The sequence below is a fragment of the Ovis canadensis genome, chromosome 14 (genome assembly GCF_042477335.2).
Source record: "Ovis canadensis isolate MfBH-ARS-UI-01 breed Bighorn chromosome 14, ARS-UI_OviCan_v2, whole genome shotgun sequence".
Classification (NCBI taxonomy): domain Eukaryota; kingdom Metazoa; phylum Chordata; class Mammalia; order Artiodactyla; family Bovidae; genus Ovis; species Ovis canadensis.
This window is the reverse complement of record NC_091258.1, coordinates 69,467,027-69,484,367: the sequence shown is the minus strand read 5'-3', so window position 1 is coordinate 69,484,367 and position 17,341 is coordinate 69,467,027. Positions and strand designations below refer to the sequence as shown.

The 17,341-nt window shown below is 51.1% G+C and overlaps 1 protein-coding gene across 5 annotated transcripts in view; it reads right to left on the bottom strand.

Annotated features, from left to right (window-relative positions):
- Nucleotides 1–17,341, bottom strand: part of MYH14 (myosin heavy chain 14) — a 78,368-nt gene that overhangs the window by 41,472 nt on the left and 19,555 nt on the right. For all 5 annotated transcript variants that reach the window (XM_069551314.1, XM_069551312.1, XM_069551313.1 and 2 more), the window contains 6 exons: nt 16,783–16,923; nt 5,850–5,945; nt 3,269–3,387; nt 1,926–2,078; nt 1,454–1,627; nt 936–1,109 (listed from right to left, as the gene is read on the bottom strand). In XM_069551314.1, coding sequence (XP_069407415.1) covers nt 936–1,109; nt 1,454–1,627; nt 1,926–2,078; nt 3,269–3,387; nt 5,850–5,945; nt 16,783–16,923 — 857 coding nt within the window. The remainder of the gene's footprint in view (nt 1–935; nt 1,110–1,453; nt 1,628–1,925; nt 2,079–3,268; nt 3,388–5,849; nt 5,946–16,782; nt 16,924–17,341) is intronic.

Sequence of the window (17,341 nt, the reverse complement as noted above, 5' to 3'; positions counted from 1 at the left end):
GACAGCCCCTTCTCCACAGGTCCCTCCCCAGCTAAGTGTTACTCATCATTTAGACCAGGGGTTGCCAGATAGCCCCGGTCCACAAGCGAAATTCAGCCTGCCACCTCCTTTTGTAAATAAAGTTTTATTGGAATACAGCCTTCATTTACTGCCACCTCCTTTTGTGAATAAAGTTTTATTGGAATACAGCCTTCATTTACGTGTGAACTTGTGGCTTCTTCTGTGCTATGATGGCAGAACTGAGTAGTTGTGCTAGAGACTGCTCCACAAAGCTGAACCTAGTTACAGAAAATGTTTGCTGATCCTCTAGTTATTTATTTGGCTGCACTGGCTCTTAGTTGTGGTGTGTGGGATCTAGTTCCCCAACCAGGGAACAAACTCCGGCCCCCTGAATTGGGGATGCAGGGCCTTAGCCACTGGACCACCAGGGAAGTCCCTGACCTTTGATTTAGAGCTCGATCAAGCATCAGTCTCCTCTGGGAGACCTTCCTTGGCTTTCCTCCTCTGGACTTTGATACTCTCTGTAACTGCCTCTGTTAAGGCGCTCATCAGCCTTTTATCCCAATGGTCTGTGTTAGTCTCCCTCCCAGATAAGGAATTTTGTGAGGACAGAATTATATCTGACGTGGATCCCCAGCTTTCCTCAGCACAGGGCTGAGCACACAAAAGGCATACGCTGGCCAAATGAATGAATAAAATGCACTGAATTCTCCACCTGGTCAACTCCTATTCATCCCTCAAAACCTACTGCAAATTCTCCACCTTGAAGAAGGCTTTGCTGACTTCATCAGACAGAGTCCTCACTCCTGGCCCCTGGCCTGGCTGTGACTTTTCCCAGTGGATACCTGGTGGCTCCTGCCTTCCCCTTGCATCCTCCCTCCATCCTCACTCCCACCCACGTGCCTCAAGGCTGCCCACCACACCCTGTTCCCTACCTTGCCTGCATAATGCAGGACACTGAAGTCGGCCTGATCTCGAAGGTGCCTTGGCCTCTGGAATTTGGGGTGACCACCCTGCTCCTGGGCCACCTTTTCCACAAAGGACTTGTCCGTGGCTTTTGGGAACCAGCACTCCTCATCCAGAAGAGCCAGGAGTCCAGGGGGGTTGGCCTGACCGTTGACAGAGCAGGGAGAAACATTAAGTCAGATCCCCCAAAACTGGACACTTAGGTTGCTGCTAATTTTTAGCTCTTGTGCCACTTGGGACCTACTAGCAAATGGGAGAACAACTATCACTGTTCTAGCTGTCAATCAGCCCTTGACTGGAGCTGGGCTGCTGGTAGGTACATTTTGGGTTCCAATCACCTAGCGGTCACACAGATCTAAGCCATGTTCCCCATTTAACTGATGGAGAAGCCTGAGGCCCGAGGCCCGGAGAGGAGGAGGGGCTGGACCAAGCAACAAGGAAGGCAGAGATGAGCGGCGGGATGGGGCGGGAGGGGCCGTGCGCTCACCGGCCGCTCGATGAGGTCGATGCAGGGCTGCAGGTCGAGGCCGAAGTCGAGGAAGGTCCAGGGGATGCCCTCGCGCTGGTACTCCTCTTGCTCCAGCACGAACATCGTGTGGTTGAAGAGCTGCTGCAGCTTCTCATTGGTGTAATTGATACAGAGCTGCTCGAAGGAGTTCAGCTGCAGGAGGGGAGGGACGCATGAGAAAGAGGGGCGGGGACCCAGAGGGGGTGGATAGAGACCCAGGAAGAGGGGACAGGGACCCAGAGGGGGTACAGAGGCCAGAGAGAGGGGCACAGAGACCCGGGAGAGGGGGACAGGGACCCAGGGGGAGGGGGGCAGGGACCCAGGGAGAGGGGGACGGGGACCAGAGGGAGGGGGACGGGGACCAGAGGGAGGGGGACAGGGACCCAGAGAAGGGGAGCCAGGCCGGCGTGGTGGAGCCCTCCCAGGCCCCCACCAGACACAAACAGCAGACCTGGAAGATCTCAAAGCCCGCGATGTCCAGGATGCCCAGGAAGGAGGCGCCCTGCCGGGGGCTGCGGTCCAGGGCTCTGTTGAGACGCAGGACTAGCCAGCGGAAGAGGCGCTCGTAGGTGGCCTTGGCCAGCGCCTCCAGCGCAAAGTCAGCCTGCAGGGTGGGGCGCACATGAGGACCCGGCCTGCCCGTCAGCCGCCCCGGTCCCGTCCCCCGGGGCCTGGTGAGGAGACTCTGGGTGCAGACGCCACCCAGTCGTGGGTCATCAAGAGTGATGACATTAACACAGGCGGACCGTTATTGAAGGCCTACTGTGTGCCGGGCCCTGTATGAGGTGCTTGGGGGATCGTTAGTTCATGAATCCTCCACCCAACGCTTAAACCAATTTCTACCGTAAAACAGGGGAGAGAGTGGGGTCTGGGGCCTGACACCGAGGCTGGAATCCTAGCTCCGCCACTTAGAGGCTGTGTGACCTGAGGCATGCGAGTAAACCTCTCTGTGCCTCAGATTCTTTATCTGCTCTTTCACTGAGAGTGGAACCTGGGTCAGTGTGACACTCGGTCTCCTGTCCCCCCATGCCAGGACCTCGAGTGCACTTGAGGGTCAGGCAGAGGCTCCAGCCCAGAACTGGATTACGAAAATAGCTGGTCCCTGTCCACCTCTCCCCACCCCACTGCACCACCTTGCGCCCTGCTATCGTCACTTGCCTAGACTGTGACAGTGGCCTCCTCCTGTCTCTCTGCTTCCACTGGTGCCCCCTGGAGCCAACTCTCCACAAAGTAGACAAGGGAATTTTTATAAAAGACAAACTGAATCAAATTGGTCCCTGGCTTACATCCTCACTGGCCTCCTAAAGCACTTTGAAGAAAACTCACCTCCTTACTGTAGCCCTTAAGACCCTGGATAATCTGTCCCCTTCCAACCTCTCTGGCTGCAGCTTCTATCACCCTCTCCCCAACTCTCTAGCCTCACTGATCTTAATGTTCCCAACTCACCAAGCTTGTTCCATCTTCAGGGCCTTTACATATGCTATTCCCTTTGTCTTAAACCATCCGAGCCCTAATTCAAATGTCACCTCCTCTGAGAAGGCTTTCTTGACCAACCCAACCCCCTCCTGCATAGAAAGCCTCCCCGTTTCTTCTATTATCTGATTCCTTACTACTCTGAGCTCCCCGAAGGCATGGTCCTTGTTTCCACCACGGCCTTTATGCTAACACCTAGACCGGAGTTGGTAATTGAACAGATATTCAGCCAAAGTTTGCTGAGTGAGTGAGAAAGAACAGGCATAAGCTGCTTAAAAATCCAGGACTCTCCCTGCACCCACCGCGCCCAGCCTTGCCCACCTGTTCCTTGGTCTGTGCTTTCTGCACGTAGTCCCGGCCAACTTTGATGCGGGGGGTGAGCAGGGCGCGGGAGAAATCCGTCACCCCCAGGCCCAGGAGGCGGCAGAGCTTCTGCGCAGCTGAGGGCGAGAGGCACCAAGATGGGGTCAGCACTGGGAGGTGGGGACAGCGAGGAGTGGGGGAGAGGGTGTGACCTCCCCAGCTGTTGGTGGGACCCCAGCCTTTCCCGCTAGAGGCATTAGGGGTCCTAAAAGTGTGTTTTCTGGCCTAACAATTCTCCTCCTGGGACCCCAAGTTGGCAAAAATAAACCTGGAGGTAAGTAAAGGCTGGACTAAGAGGGTGTTCATCACGGTGTTATTTACAATAGAGAAAACCATGAAGCAACCTGAACGCCCAATGGTTGGGGATTGGTTAGAGGATCAGGGTCCATTCATTTGCATGAGTGTTCTGCAGTCACTAAATATTATTATTATAAATAATATTTATAAGTAAATGATAATTATAAATTATTACGTGGTACACTTAAGCCATGTACATTTCATGATACGTATGTTTCACTTCAAGTTCAAGAAAGAATTGTAAACAAATGTTGGATGCCAGGAAATGATACCCATGCTGAAGGGTCTTTATCAGTATCTGCAACTTTGAAATGTGCCAGGAAAAAAAGACAAGTGAACAGAGAGGACGGAAAGATGTCAATGAAGCAAATGTGGTAAAATGTCAATGGTAGAATCTTGGTGGTGGATCCGAGTGTTTGGTATAAAATTCCTTGAACTTCTCCGTACGTTGGAAAGTGTCTCAATAAAATGTTGGGGGGACAGCTCTTGGAATAAGAATTCACTGAGATGGCCAAACTCAAAAGAAATCTTTAAAAATTCATTGATCTTCCTTACTTCTGTAGGAAAAATAATTGCCAAAATGTTAACGGCTCTTTTGGCAGAAGATGGAGGCAGGACTGTGTGGGTAGGTGTGTTTCTTCTTTCGCCTCTGAATTAAAATGATCGTTAAGAAGTGTTTTGAAGCTTCTATCACTTGCATCATGGGAAGTTAGCTACTACAAATACTCAGCACCAGCAAAAAGGAAATACACCTAGGAGGGGTTTTTCAACAGTGGTTATTTCTGCGAGGTGATGAAGATTTAAATCTGTCTCTCTCTCTCTCTGCAATTGCAATTTCTAATTCATCTGCAGTGATTTTGCCTTATATAAGAATATTTTTATTTTTATTTTTTTTAGGAATATTTTTGCTAAGTTGCTTCAGTCGTGTCCGACTCTGTGCGACCCCATAGACGGCAGCCCACTAGGCTCCCCCATCCCTGGGATTCTCCAAGCAAGAACACTGGAGTGGGTTGCCATTTCCTTTTCCAATGCATGAAAGTGAAAAGTGAAAGTGAAGTCACTGAGTCATGTCCAACTCTCAGCGACCCCATGGACTGTAGCCCACCAGGCTCCTCCATCCATGGGATTTTCCAGGCAAGAGTACTGGAGTGGGGTGCCATTGCCTTCTCCAAGAATATTTTTAAATGGAAAAAAAAACACACAAAAAAACCCAAACCCAACACGGAGTACTACACTGCCAGTAACAGGATGGCCCACCAGGGTTCTAAGCCCTCCATGTGTACTTTTTTTAAGGTTTTTTTTTTCATGTGGACTATTTTAAAAGTCTTTGTTGACCCCCATTTGCAAACCAAATGAATGAATGAGTTCATACCACACCCCTGCTGGGTGTGTGAACCCACCGGATGTCACAGGAATAGCTCAGATCAATGACACTATCAGAGATGCTCCTTCCGGATTTCCCTAGTGGTCAGTGGTTAGGACTCTGAGCTTCCACTGTGAGGGATGAAGGTTTGATCCCTGGGTCAGTATTAAGATCCTGAATATTGCATGGCTCCATATGGACATTGATATACATCCCACCACCACTGAAAAAAAAAAAGAGAGAGAGAGAGAGGGATGCCCATTCCTTCACATGCTCTGTGTCGCACAGCTTTTGAAAACGAGCCCATAGGGTTTCATAATCAGGACAGCAAGCTCTTCCCATCCCGAGGGGAAGGGGGTGTCAAGCATGATTCCATTTTTGTGATAATTATCTCCACATTGATACAGACATAGAACAAAGCCCAGAGAGAGCTGCCCCAAAATGTGAGCAGTAATTATGGGTAATTTGCCTGCCTTTATCCTTCGCTGTCTTGCCAGAGTTTCTTCCCCATCCAGATTGTATTATTTTATAATAAAGAAGCAGAGCTATTTTCATTTTGATTTTTTAAAAAAAGGAATATCAACTATACTTCTGCTTTTGAAAGGCAAAAAAAAAAAAAAAAAGCACAGAGTCCAGGAGGAGACATGCCCCGTGCTAACGGTGGTTCTCTGGGAGGGGCTGAGATGATGGGGGACCCTGCCCACCCCTTCTTTGGCACACTGGTGTTGTTCACATTTTCAGCAGAGCTCACATTCTGTATAATCAAGTAAAGAGTGGAAGGTGTTTTTCAGTAAAGATTCAGCCAAGGGCAGGAAATCAGGGCGGGCCTGGGGAGGCGCAGCTCTGTATGAGGGTGGGTAGCGGGCCAGGTGGCGGTACCTGTGTTGTCGGGCATGGAGGCTTGGTCAGTGTTCCGTTCTCTCTTCAGGACGATGTTGCCAAACTGGAGAACGGCTGAGACCATCCGCAGCATGGCTAAGGGGCAGCAGAGAGAGAGGTCACGACACACGGCAGAGGGTGTGAACTAGCCCCGCAGAAACCCAGCAGAGACAACGAGGGCGTGCCGCGTAGCCCAGGGACTACACTCAGTCTCTTGTGATAACCTATCATGGAAAAGCATCTGAAAAAGGATACATACACATGCAACTGAATGACTGTGCTGTACATCTGAAACTAACACATAATACATCAGCTATACTTCAACTCCTCAATTACAAAAGTAAAATTTTAAAAATAAATCTAGCTTAAAACCTTATGTCAAATTACACCACCACCTGACTCCAGGCAGGTCTTAAAATACCTGAATGGAAAATGAATTCTGTATTTTACAGACGTGTGTCCATGCTACGTCACTTCAGTCATGTCCGAGTCTTTGTGACCCTGTCGACTATAGCCTGCCAGTCTCCTCTGTCCATGGGATTCTCCAGGCAAGAATGCTGGAGTGGGTTGCCATTCCCTTCTCCAGGAGATTTTATATATGAGGTTTGCTTTATTGCCATTTGGTGTCTGCTCATATCTGTTTTGGGCTTCCCTGGTGGCCCAGCAGTGAAGAATCCACTTGTAATGCAGGAACCACGGGAGACACAGGTTCGATCCCTAGGTCAGGAAGATTTTCTGGAGGAGGGCGTGGCAACCTACTCCAGTGTTCTTGCCTGGAGAATCCCACGGACAGAGGAGCCTGGTGGGCTATGCACACATGTCCATTTTATAAAGTGATGTGTATAAGATTTATATATAAAAAACTATATATATATGTATACATCATTCTGGTGTACAGCAGAAATTAACACAACATTGTAAATCAACTATATTTCAATCAAAAAAAATTTTTAAGATACCTTATCAGATATACACAGCATTGATTCACATTGAACTCACAACCAACATTCACTACAGCTGGAACCTGAAGGAAGCTTTTCTTACACACCTATTTTCTCTGTATCCAGCAACACAGTCTTGCTCCTAGGGACACCAGATGACATTAAGCACTACGCGTGGGGGAGCATTTCAAACAGTGAAATCGCCAACCAAAAGCATCCCCAAAGTGAAAAACGTGGCACTCAGTAGGTTGCAGAAAGGATACTGGTTTGCAGTATGAGCTAGAACAAGAAAGCGGAATGCAGCCCCCAGGACCTCAGTTGGGTGCACCCTGGGCAGATCAAAACTTTCACTCCTCTGTGAATGACCCCAAGGACCACACAAACACCAGGACTGTTGGTTTGGGGGTTACAAATAACTGCCGTGTGTAGCGGATTTCTCCAACTCGGACATTGTAAAAGATGGATTGTATTTATTTGCATGTCTGTGAAGAGGAGCCTGGCGGGCTACGGTCCACAGGGTCGCCAAGAGTCGACTGAACCGACTTAGCACTCACGCACCAAAGGGGGGTTAGACACCTCGCCATAAGTGGGCAATGCTGCCCCCTAGAGGACATCTTGGGAACGTGCAGGGGTTGGTTGGCAGAGGGATGGGCGCCACCCCAGCAACATATTGGGGTGTTTCTGGACATCACAGAGACTGCGCGGGTGGGCACCAGACGCGACGCAGAAGCCTGTCTGTATCACAAAGAGATGTCCACATCCTGAGTGATTTCGAAACGTCCCAGTGTACATTTGTGTCTATGAATAATGGTCTCAAATGGTCTGAGACTAATCCGAGCTGTTTTACATATACACATGAAAGTGTTTGGTGTTTGGTTTTTATACCCAGTGCATTTTCCAAGAGAGTAGTCACTGTGGAATCCAAAGGAACGCGGGTCTTGGTTTTGTTCAGAACTTGATCTAGATTTGGTCAGGACCTCCCTAGTGGTCCAGTGGTTAAGACTGGTGCTTCCAACACAAGGGGTCTGGGTTCAACTCCTGGCTGGGGAACGATGGTCCCACATGCTGCCAAGCAACTGAGCTCTTGCACCACAACTAGAGAATCCAGGTGGCACAATGAAAGATCCACATGACTCAAAGACCCCAAGGGCTTCAACTAAGACCCAAAGCAGCCAAATACATAATTAAGAAACAGAAAGTGTGCAGACTGTGGGTCTGCTTGCTCCAAATTCAAGAGGGCAAGAGGAGAAGGGGGCGACAGAGGACGAGATGGTTGGATGGCATCACTGACTCAATGGACATGAGTTTGAGCAAACTTAGGGAGATGGTGAAGGACAGGGAAGCCTGATGTGCTGTAGTCCATGGAGTCACAAAGAGTCGGACATGACTGAGCAACTGAGCAATAAAGTAACTCCGTGCTGTTAGATGCCAGGTTACGGGGGTTTCTGGTGACCGGAAGGAGCTTGAGGGGACTTCGAGGTGCTGGTCATATGGGGTGTCACTTGCAGAAACTTTCCCCAGCTGGCTGCTTCAGCACCAAGCTCACTTTTTGGCGTCTGTGCTCCATAAGCTTCTGCACAAAGTTTACTTAGGAGAAAAGCATGGTGGGAGGTGGAGAGGGCAGGGAACTCTTCTGGGAGACCCGTGCCAAAAACGAGTAACCCAAATCTAATCAAGAGAAAGTACACCCACGCTGAGAAAACAACTAGCCTGTAATCTCCCAAAGTGTCAAGGTCACAAAAGATAGAGAAAAATTCAGGACCAGTTCCAGACGGATGAAAAGTAAACTGTGACAGCTAGATGCAATGTGTGTGATCTTGGACTGGGGAAGTGTGCGTGTGTGTAACAAAAATTTTTTTTTGCTATAAAAGACATTACTGGGGAAATTGGCATAAGATCTGTGAAAAAAATTTTTTTTTGCCATAAAGGACATTACTGGGACAGTTGGCATAAGGTCTGTGGATTAGATAAATAGTACCCATACTGCCAATGTTAATTTCCTAATGATGACACTGTACTGCATTTGTGTCGGAGAATGTTCTTGGGCAGTATGCTCTGACAGATTCAGGAGGTGGTAGGATGAATAATGTCCCCGCTCCCAAATGTCCACGGCCTGAATCCTACGAATGTTACCTCGAAGGTAACATTAAGAAACAGGCTTAACCGATGTGATGAAACAGGATCTCAAGACAGGAGATTAATCTTGCATTATCCAAAGTGAAGTCGCTCAGTCGTGCCCGACTCTTTGCGACCCCACGGATAGTAGCCTGCACCAAGCTCCTCCATCCACAGGATTTTCCAGGCAAGAGTACTGGAGTGGGTTGCCATTTCCTTCTCCAGGGAATCTTCCCAACCCAGGGATCGAACCCAGGTCTCTCACATTGCAGACAGACGCTTTACCGTCTGAGCCATCAATGTAATGGGAAGGTCCTTATAAGAGGGAGGCCGATGGGGCAGGCCACGTGAGCAGCGGTTACAGTGATGTTCTTTGCTTCTGTTTTCTCTTTTTCGGCCCCGCCAGACAGCTTGAGATATCTTAGTTCCCCGACCGGGGATGGAGCCTGGGCCCCAGAAGTGAAAGCACTAAGTCCGAACCGTGAGACTGCCAGGGAATTCCCTGGAGCAACGCATTTTGAAGATGGAAGAAGGGGCCACGAGCTAAGGCCTGTGGGTGGCCTCTGGAAGCTGAGAAAGACAAGAAAACAAATCTCCCCAGAGCCTCCAGAAGGAACCAGCTCTGCTGACACCTTGATTTTAACCAGTCAGATTGATTTTCAACTTCCGACCAGGGGAGGGAAGTGCTTCTGGTCAGGGAGTAAACGTGTTATTATAAGCCGCGCCATTTGTGATCATTTGTGTCAGCGGCCATCAGAAACTAACACGAAGGGTGAAAGGGCCCCTGGGCAACACCCCTCCTCTCGAACGACTCAGAACAAGTAATCAGAAAGACAGACGAGCACGAAATAGACGTAGCAAAGTGGTGACACTTGAGAATTCTGGGAGAAGGCAGGCAACGATTTTGTGGACTCTATACTACTTTTCTGTAAACCTGAAATTATTCAAAATAAAGAGGGTTAAAAAAAAATCCCTGAGGGACTTCCTTGGTGGTCCAGTGGCTAAGACTGATTTCTAGTCGGGGACCTAGATTTCTAGCTGATTTCTAGTTGGGGACCTAGACCCCAGATGCCACAAGTAAGACCCGGTGCGGCCAAATAAATAAATATTCTTTAAAATCTCTGAAAACAGAAGTGGAGAGGGTGGTGGTCACTGGCTTGACAGCTTCAAGAAGCCTTGCTCTGAAGGACACACAAGAAACTGCTAACCAAGGTGGCCTCCTGGGAGCCCAGGACACAGGAACGCTCACATACCTTTAATGTGTGGGTTTTTAAAATTTCATGCTCTTTCAAATGTGAGACCTAGTCTGGAAAACAAAATCATTGCTGAGAAAAGACTCAGTTTCTGGAATTAGGCAGTGAGATTGCAGTGATGATCACACAGCCTTGGGAATATAGTATTAATACAAACGCTGAGCTGTGTACTTGACAATGGTGAATTTTACTCGTATGTGAATTCTAGCCCTCAAAGAAAAAAGGAAAAAGGCTTTGGCAGAGTTTGTGGGACACGCCGGGTTGTGCAACAAATGTCCATTTTTCCACCGAAGTCATAACTCCTTGTCTATCGGTTCCTTATTCATCTTCTAACTGCTTCTAAGCTCTCCATCAATGTGTTCGTGAATGAACTTCAGCTTGCCACTTTAGGGGGCAAGAGTCCCTTCCACAATCATCACTGCCTCTGGGATTCAAGCTAGTCCCTTGTCAGGATCCTTGGTGCACCCTGTCCCCAATCCTCCCATCCGCTCCAGCCCAGGGTCCCCTCACTCCAACTAGCCAAGCCAACTGTGCTCTCGACATGCAACACTCTTGCCCCCAGGCTTTTGTCCTGGGACTTCCCTCCCTCTACAGGCCTTCAAGGCCCATACAGTCCATGGAATTCTCCAGGCTAGGATACTGGAGTGGGTAGCCATTCCCTTCTCCAGGGGATCTTCCCAACCCAGGGATCGAACCCAGATCTCCCACATTGCAGGCGGATTCTTTATGAGCTGAGCTATCAGGGAAGCCCAGTAGTACCATCTGCTGCTGCTGCTGCTAAGTTGCTTCAGTCGTGTTCAACTCTGTGCGACCCCATAGACAGCAGCCCACCAGGCTCCCCTGTCCCTGGGCTTCTCCAGGCAAGAACACTGGAGTGGGTTGCCATTTCCTTCTCCAATGCATGAAAGTGAAAAGTGAAAGTGAAGTCGCTCAGTCGTGTCCGACTCTTCTCGACCCCATGGACTGCAGCCCACCAGGCTCCTCCATCCATGGGATTTTCCAGGCAAGAGTACTGGAGTGGGGTGCCATCACCTTCTCTGAGTAGTACCATCTCAGTTCAGTTCAGTTCAGTGGCTCAGTCGTGTCCAACTCTTTGCGACCCCATGAATCGCAGCACGCCAGGCCTCCCTGTCCATCACCATCTCCCAGAGTTCACTCAAACTCACGTCCATCTCACGTCCATCAAGTCTGTGATGCCATTCAGCCATCTCATCCTCGGTTGTCCCCTTTTCCTCCTGCCCCCAATCCCTCCCAGCATCAGAGTCTTTTCCAATGAGTCAACTCTTCGCATGACGTGGCCAAAGTATTGGAGTTTCAGCTTTAGCATCATTCCTTCTAAAGAACACCCAGGACTGATCTCCTTCAGAATGGACTGGTTGGATCTCCTTGCAGTCCAAGGGATTCTCAAGAGTCTTCTCCAACACCACAGTTCAAAAGCATCAATTCTTTGGTGCCCAGCTTTCTTCACAGTCCAACTCTCACATCCATACATGACCACTGGAAAAACCATAGCCTTGACTAGACAGACCTTTGTTGGCAAAGTAATGTCTCTGCTTTTGAATATGCTATCTAGGTTGGTCATAACTTTTCTTCCAAGGAGTAAGTGTCTTTTAATTTCATGGCTGCAGTCACCATCTGCAGTGATTTTGGAGCCCCTCAAAATAAAGTCTGACACTGTTTCCACTGTTTCCCCATCTATTTCCCATGAAGTGATGGGACCAGATGCCATGATCTTCGTTTTCTGAATGTTGAGCTTTAAGCCAACATTTTCACTCTCCTCTTTCTCTTTCATCAAGAGGCTTTTTAGTTCCTCTTCACTTTCTGCCATAAGGGTGGTGTCATCTGCATATCTGAGGTTACTGATATTTCTCCCGGCAATCTTGATTCCAGCTTGCGCTTCTTTCAGCCCACCGTTTCTCATGATGTACTCTGCACAGAAGTTAAATAAGCAGGGTGACAACATACAGCCTTGACGTCCTCCTTTTCCAATTTGGAACCAGTCTGTTGTTCCATGTCCAGTTCTAACTGTTGCTTCCTGACCTGCTTAATTCCTGCGGATCAACGGGCTCAGCCAAGCACCGCCCCCTCCAGGGGCTGCCCCGCCCCTACCGAGACAGCACGCCCCGCCTCTCCAGCCCCCTCGCCGCCACAGTCACCGCACCATGAACCTTCCACTGGATCGACTTTAATCTATTTGTGTCAGTGCTCCAGGGGGCAGAGGCTTGTTCTGTTTTGGCCACAGTTCCTTTCCCCCGGTGCCTGCAGAGATCCGGCCCGCAGATTCCATCAGGTGTCCAATGGATGAAGAATGAATGAATACACGACAAAGGGTTAACCAGTGGAGGTGTTCTCTGGCTGTATGACCTTGGGCAACCCGGATGGCCTCTAGGACCTCGGGTTCCACCCCCTCCCCCTACAGCACAGTAGGCGGGGTGGGGCTGGGGTCAGGGGGCTGGCTAGACGGGGACAGCAAGAATCCCGGAAACCCTGGGAGGTTTTGCGGGGCGGGAAGCAGAGAGACACCTCCCAAAAGATAAATAGATGAGGACATCTCCTGATAGACAGACAAGGCCACCATCAACTGAATGATCATTCATCCTTAACGTCAGCTCAAGCCCGACTCAGACTCGCGTTCCCCCGGTGGCATTTAAATGGCCTTTCACGGCTGGCTTAGCAACCTGCGTGGGTGCGGGGCACCTGGTGAACCTGACGCCCGAGGCGTTGGCAGTCAGCCCTCGCTAGTGACTTCAGCCCAGCGGCGGCAAGCAAGCCCGGGCCTGCGGGGGTGGGGGCGTGGGGCTGGCGACGCTCTGACGGCCTCACGTGAGCGCGGGCCCGCCTCTCTGCGTGCCAGGATCCCTGCGCAACCTCCCCGGTGGCATTGACGGCACAGTGTGGACGGGAAGTCGGGGTGGGGTGGAGGGCTTCCCTCCACAGGCCTCCAGTGCTCTCTGCCCTGGGCCTCCCGAGGGTGACCCAGAGGCACCCACCTGCCTCTCTGGGAGCAGATCACTGGCTGGCTTTGGAGTCAAACTGGGTTCCACCATCTCCTGGTCAACTTCACTGACTAGGGCGGACACCCCCCTTCCCTGGACCTCTGTCTCCTTTTTCGTTTTCGTCTTTTGGCCGAATTGTGAGGCTTATAGGATCTTAGTTGCCAGATCAGAGCTCGAACCCTGGGCCATCCCAAACCTACGAATCTTAACCACTGGACAGCCAGGGTTATGTGTGTCTCTTTTGTCCAAAGGAGAGTCTAGAGAAAAAAAACAAAACCGTCTGACCCCACTCCTTGGAAGGGAGATACAAAATCACACTGTTATGAGACCCCAGCCACCTGCCACACCAGCAGAAGCAAGAAAGGTGACAACCCTGGCTGCCGGCATCCGCGTCGGGGAAGAGGCGCGACAGAGGCAGGGCTTGGAAACTAGCGCCCCCTTATGGACCGGCGGCGAGGTCGATTCAGCACGATTCTAAAAACAGCGGCTATCTCCCTGGCGGTCCAGTGGTTAAGAATCTCCGCTTCCAATGCAGGGGCCGCGGGTTCCATCCCTGGTTGAGGAGATAAGATCCCACATGCCGCGGGGCGCCACCAAAAAAAAAAGTGGGGGGAAGGAAAATGGCGGTGACGGGATGGAGATTAGAGCTGAAGACCAAGAAGCCATGAGCAGGTCGTTGTTGGTGCCTGGGGATTCATGATCTTCAGGGGCTAGTGGTAGAAACGGGCAGGAAGACGGCAAAGGGGCCCACGTTATCTTCTTGGGTCACTGAAAATGTTCTAAATTGATTTTTTTCGTTGCTAAGAACTGATGCTGCAGTTCTACTCACCTGTGAGCACAGACCTACTTCTAAGGATGTTCTTGGGACTTCCCTGGTGGTCCACTGGTTAAGAATCCATCCGTCAATGCAGGGGACATGGGTTCGATCCCAGGTCCCGGAAGATACCCACATACCACGGGGCAACTACGTCTGGGCACCACAACTATTGAGCCCAAACCCGAGAGCCCCTGCTCTGCATCGAGAGGCCACCGCAGTGAGAAGCCGGTGCACTGTAGCTGGAGAGCAGCTGCCCCCAACCTCGCTGCAACTGGGCTCACTAGACCCAAGTAGCAGTGAAGACCCAGCACAGCCAAAAATAAATTCTTTTTAATTATAAAAAGAATATTTTTGGCCCCTTTTTGGGGGTATGTGTCATCCCAACAGCAAAGGGATGCAGTCACCTTAAGAGTGTGTCTGCAAGGGGCAGACACATTCCAAGAGTCACAGTTCATCAATACAGTGAAAGAGTACTGCAGGAGATGTGGGTTCGATCCCAGGGTCGGGAAGATCCGCTGGAGGAGGAAATGGCTACCCACTCCAGTACTCTTGCCTGGGAGATCCCACAGAGGAGCCTGGCGCATTACAGTCCATGGGGTCGAAAAGAATCAGACACGACTGAACACACACACACATGCCCGAACCTCAGTCCTGGAACTGGAGAATACTGTGTGTCTTTTCTTTCCTGTCTAAGATATTTCTGGCAGGAGATGCAGGAAGCTTAACAGCGGGCAAACTAGGGCTTAGGGAGGCTGGGGGAGACTCGGTTTTCACACGATGACCTTTGATCATATTCAGATTATGTCATTACACACGAAGTTGGTGCTGCAAAATTTTTGTCTCAGGTTTGCAAAAATCGGGGCCGCTGGCCGTGCCCACCACACTGCAGGAGGGTTACTTGAGGCGACCTGTGTCCAGAGGCCAGAAGGGACCTGCGGGGCCCAGGCCCTCATGGTCACTTCCCTCCAGAAATTTGTCAGCTGCCCAGGGAGGAGAGCAGAGACACACAGGCGGGGCAGTTACGCAACCCGCGGTTGGGAAATCGAGCGAGGAGGCCTGGGACCCTGTGTCAATATGCCCGAGGAAGCCTGGCCTGTTTGCAGCCTGGGTGAACAGCCAAGCTGGCACTGGGTCTCTAGCCCTCCCCACTGGCCCTGGAGCCAACAATAGCTCCCCGGCCCTCCTGCAGCGCCGGAGACGGGAGGAGAATGAGACCCAGTCCCACCCCCACTCAGTCCTGGAAATCAGGGTCTTTCTCTACGGGACTGGTGAAAGGAATCACAGTTCATCCAAACAATGAAATGCCAAGCAGCCACAAAAAAGACTGAGATCTGCCCTCTACATACGTGTCACGGGTTGAACCCTGTCCCTCTACTCCCTCCAAACATATATTAAAGTCTTAACGCCTGCGACCTCACAGAACGTGACCTGATTTGAGTATTGGGTCATGGCAGCTGCAATTATTTAAGTGAAGACGGGATTACACTGGAGTGCGGTGACCCCTAATCCAAAATGACGGGCATCCTATAAAAAGGGGAGGCTGCAGGCAGACGCACAGGCAGGGAGGTGCGCCCCGTGAAGCGGAAGGCAGAAATCAGGTGATGCTTCTACCAGCCAGGAGAAGCCAAAATTGCCAGGAGACCACCAGAAGCCAGGGGAGAGGAAGGAAGCAGAATCTTCCAGGACCAACCAACCCCGCCGACACCCTGTTCTCAGACTTCCCGCCTCCAGAACAGGGAGACGATTGATTTCACATGTTTAAAGCATTCATTTGGGCTTCCCAGATGGTGCTAGTGGCAAAGAACCCACCTGCCAATGCAGGAGAAGTAAGAGACCCAGGTTCGATCCCTGTGTCAGGAAGATCCCCTGGAGGAGGTCATAGTAATCCACTCCAGTATTCTTGCCTGGCGAATCCCATGGACAGAGGAGCCTGGAGGGCTACAGTCCATGGGGTCTCAAAGAGTGGGACATGACTGAGCGACTTAGCACACAAGCAAGGCACCTGTGTATAGTACTCTATGACGGCAGCCCTGGCCAAGGAAAACAGTACTGCAGATGAACTACTGTCAGAACGCACTGTTTGGTGAGAAAGGGGCGGGGCAAAGCGGCAGAACATGGGCTGATGAGCTGAATGTTTCACCCCAGTGCTCCAGGGCAGACTCGGGGCCACAGTCAGTGTCTTCCCCGTACCCTCATTTCAGCCTCCTCCAGCCTCACACAACCCAGAGCTGCTTCTCCGTGGCTCCCAGCCCTCCCCTGGCTCCCTAGTGCCCTCAGAACAAAGTACCCCCCCCCCCCCAACTGCCTCTGCAGCTTCATCTCCCCATCCACCTGGGTCACTGACTAATTGAGGCCATTAGAGAATTGGACAAGTTTCTTTCTTTTTTTTTTGGCCATACTGAGCAGCGTGCAGGATCTTAGTTCCCTGACCACGGCTCGAACCTGTGCCCCTGGGGTGGAAGCATGGAGTCTTAACCACTGTTAAGTGGTTAGCTTCTCAAGTCCCTAGAGAAGTTTCAACGCCTCAAACACACCATGCCTTTCCTGCCTCAGGGCCTCTGCACATACTGTCCCTCCCCTCCGCCGCCTAGTACATTCTTCCCTGATAGCACCAACATTCACATGTGAGCTCTCCAGACCATCGTGCAATCATCACCATCTCACCATGTCCTTCCTGATCCCCTATTTAAAGCTCCCTCCCTTCTCTGTTCCCTGTTGCAGTTTTCAAACCGAGCCATGAACGGCCAAGTGCCCTTCCTTCCCGTGCAGCCCACCCCCACCCTTTACCAGGCAGGGTCTGGGCTCACTCACAGGTGATCTCCTCATGGGTGAATCCCAGGACCCGCAGGGACTCCAGCGTCTCCTGGAAGAGCTCGCGCTCCTGGCCCGGAGAGGAAGACGGCCCGTTGGTCAGGAAGCGGTAGTGGGAGAAGGGCTCCAGGAGCAGGTCAGCTGTAGGGGTAACGGGAGAGGCCGAGGTCAAGTATGAGCCGTAGCGTCAGACTCATGTCCTGGCTTCCTAAATAGCTACCCGAAGACGTGCATCACTGCCCCGCTAGGAACCTCGGTCTCTTCCTCTGTCAAATGAACCGGGATCCTTTCTTCACGGGTTTGGTGGGAAGGGCTGGCCTGTGAAGTGTGTACTTAGCACATCTCAGACCTTTCCTCTTCCTTCCTTTCACAGTGATTCTCAAGACGCAGAACTGCCCAGAGCAGGTGAGAGGCACCCACCGGCAGAAGCAACAGGGCTGCGGGTGCCCGAGTTAGCAGAAGCCACGGGACAGCAGGGCTCGGGCGGCAGAGCGTGTGTGGGTTCGGAAGCCACCGGGAGCGGGAGGCTGGCTGCGGAGGGATCAGGAGGCGGCCCAAG